General features: G+C 38.2%; 1 protein-coding gene and 1 long non-coding RNA gene across 2 annotated transcripts in view; both read left to right on the forward strand.

Annotated features, from left to right (window-relative positions):
* Positions 1–789, forward strand: part of LOC138040739 (neuropeptide Y receptor type 1-like) — a 996-nt gene extending 207 nt beyond the window's left edge. The window contains exon 1 of the mRNA XM_068886417.1: positions 1–789. This exon is cut by the window's left edge and continues 207 nt beyond it. Within this exon, the coding sequence (XP_068742518.1) occupies positions 1–789 (789 nt within the window).
* Positions 790–1480: 691 nt separating this feature from the next.
* Positions 1481–2500, forward strand: part of LOC138041584 (uncharacterized) — a 6267-nt gene continuing 5247 nt past the window's right edge. Inside the window, exon 1 of the long non-coding RNA XR_011130860.1 lies at positions 1481–1629. This is a non-coding gene — a long non-coding RNA (uncharacterized lncRNA). The remainder of the gene's footprint in view (positions 1630–2500) is intronic.

Below are 2500 nucleotides of genomic sequence, written 5' to 3' on the forward strand. Positions count from 1 at the left end.
GTTTCCGATTTCGTATTCCCATTACAAGCCATTCCTTTGCGCTTAGTTCAAATAGCCCTTGATTCTTCAAACTGGCCTTTCACTGGCACTACAGGATCAATTTCCTGCAAAGTAGGGTCGTATCTGCGTCGCGTCTCTGCCACCGTTTCGATGGCAAGTCTTCTCTGGATTGCCTTGGATCGGTGCATGGCCGTGGTCTGGCCTATGAAAGCGAATTTCATAACACCCAGAAAGAGAGCCATTGCTATCGCTTCTACTTGGGCTGTAGCTTTGATGCTACATTCTATTGACCTGTACGCGTACGATTTGGTTAAACAAGAACAGAATCTTCGGTGTGACTCTTTACCCGAAACTCTCTCGATACTCCGCAATATCGGACATGTGAGAAACGTCTTTAGCTTTGGACCACTCATTCCCATATCTATATTGTACAGCCTTACAATGCTTACTTTGCGACGGAAGGAAAAAGCTCTTCGTGACTCAGAGGCACATAAGCCCGTAAAAAACAAGCAGCGCGCCATCAAAATGAGCTTCCTTGTTGTGATCACAATGAACGTTTGTTTTCTTCCCATACTTGTGTTTGTTCCATTACTTGATGGGTTATCTTGCCCTTCACTCAAAGAGTTGGGTTTCTTTGCTTATGTCATGCTTTATTTATCCTCAACAGTCAACCCAATTATTTGCATGGTATGTGTTCGGAATTACAGGAGAGGGCTGGCCCATATATTTAAGTCGTTTCGCCCAAAAAGAGCTTACCGTTATAACATCAGTGGTGGTCATCACGCCTAAACGACTCCTGCGCTAAGAATCCAGACGTTTTCGTTGGCGGGAGAAAATATAGGCTCAATTTCCGCCGTTCACTCGAGTTCGGGTATCTTCTCCTTTGGGAGTGAGCGCTGGCTCATTTCCCGAATCAGTGACTGGTAATCGAGCCTAGCTAGAGCAAATGCCCTTTCCAGAAAAAAAAAAGATTCGTCTTTTTATAATTAAGGAGCAGAGTCGGAAAAGTGGAATCTTTAGTTTCAATAGTGTTTCTCGGTTTGGATTTGTGATTTGAATTAAAGGGTTTTTCTCTCTTTTTCGAGAGCTTTTCTCGAAGTCTTTTAGTTTCGCCTTCATTAAAAACAAACGTTTGATTTGATTAATTAAAGTTTCCTTTTATGAAGCATTTGAATGTATGCACAAAGAGAGCGAGATTCATAAAAAAAAAAACTTGAAAATGCAATTAACTGTAAAATTATGTTGATATTTCAACTGAATCCTATCTCCTTTATTTGCCGCTGTCAAAATAAAGCCAAAATAAATGATCTCCCCTCTTGTAATTTATTCTTCAAGCCAAGAAAGTATATGGATGACACCACCTTAACCTCAGCAGCTAAAGATACTGACATTCTTCAAATAAAAATGATTTAAATAAAATTCAGACGTGGTTGAAGGCGAATAAATTAACATTAAATGTCACGAAGTGTATGTTCAAAGGCACGCGCTCCAAACTTGCAAGTCTCTGATAACTTCACTGTTAAGGTAGATGGCGCATCTTTAGATAGAGTAACTGGCTATAAATCCCTAGGAGTTTTGATTGATGAAAACTTGACATGGAAATTGCACATCCTAGAGATTCTAGAGAAGGTATCTGTCACATCTTGTTGATTATCATTTTACGAGCCCCAAAAGAATCAGTACTTAGTAAGGACAAACAGTATCAACCTGTTTGTCTGTACTAAAGCGCCTCAGTCCTACTATACCGCTTACAACGAGATTCATTGTACATAAAGCACTGATTCAGTTTGCCCTATTTTTGACTACTCTAGCTGTGTCTGAGGCAATATACGCAAGGCCTATCCGAAAAACTCCAAAAGCTTCAAAATAGGGCTGCTAGAATTATTACTTTCTGTAATTATGAAATAAGATCAAAAGACCTTCTAGATGATTTGGGGTGGGAAACACTGGAAAACAGGAGAATACGACAACTCGCTTTTCTGATGTTCAAAATCATTCATAATAATTCTCCTTTCATTTTGAGAAATATCTTCAAATATGTCTTTGACATCCACTCCCTTAATGTACGAAATTCGTCTATTAACCTGTGCATTCTCAGACCCAAATTGGAAATTGGAAAACACAGCCTCCACTACAGAGGATCTTCTGCACAGAGTACGAAAGCCTAAATTACTGTAAATCGTAGCTTCTCTTATTTATAGGAAAATTTAAAATGATTCTATTGTAAGTAAATTGATGCTTTTACTTAGTTAATATTAATAATGGTTGTTATATAAATAGTTTTAATTTTTACACAGATAACTTAACATTAGTTGCAAATAGTAGTTTCTTTTATTTTAATAGATTTCTTAGCAGTATTTGTAAATAATAGTCTCTATTTCACGGCTCACAGGTAGACCATTGTGTCTGTAATGAATGTGATCCCGAGTGATTATATAAAGATATTTAACAATTATCCTGCGAAATCGCGCGGAATATCACCTGATCCTTAGCCGGAGAG

This window comes from Montipora capricornis, chromosome 3 (assembly GCF_036669925.1).
Source record: "Montipora capricornis isolate CH-2021 chromosome 3, ASM3666992v2, whole genome shotgun sequence".
NCBI classification, from domain to species: Eukaryota; Metazoa; Cnidaria; class Anthozoa; order Scleractinia; family Acroporidae; genus Montipora; species Montipora capricornis.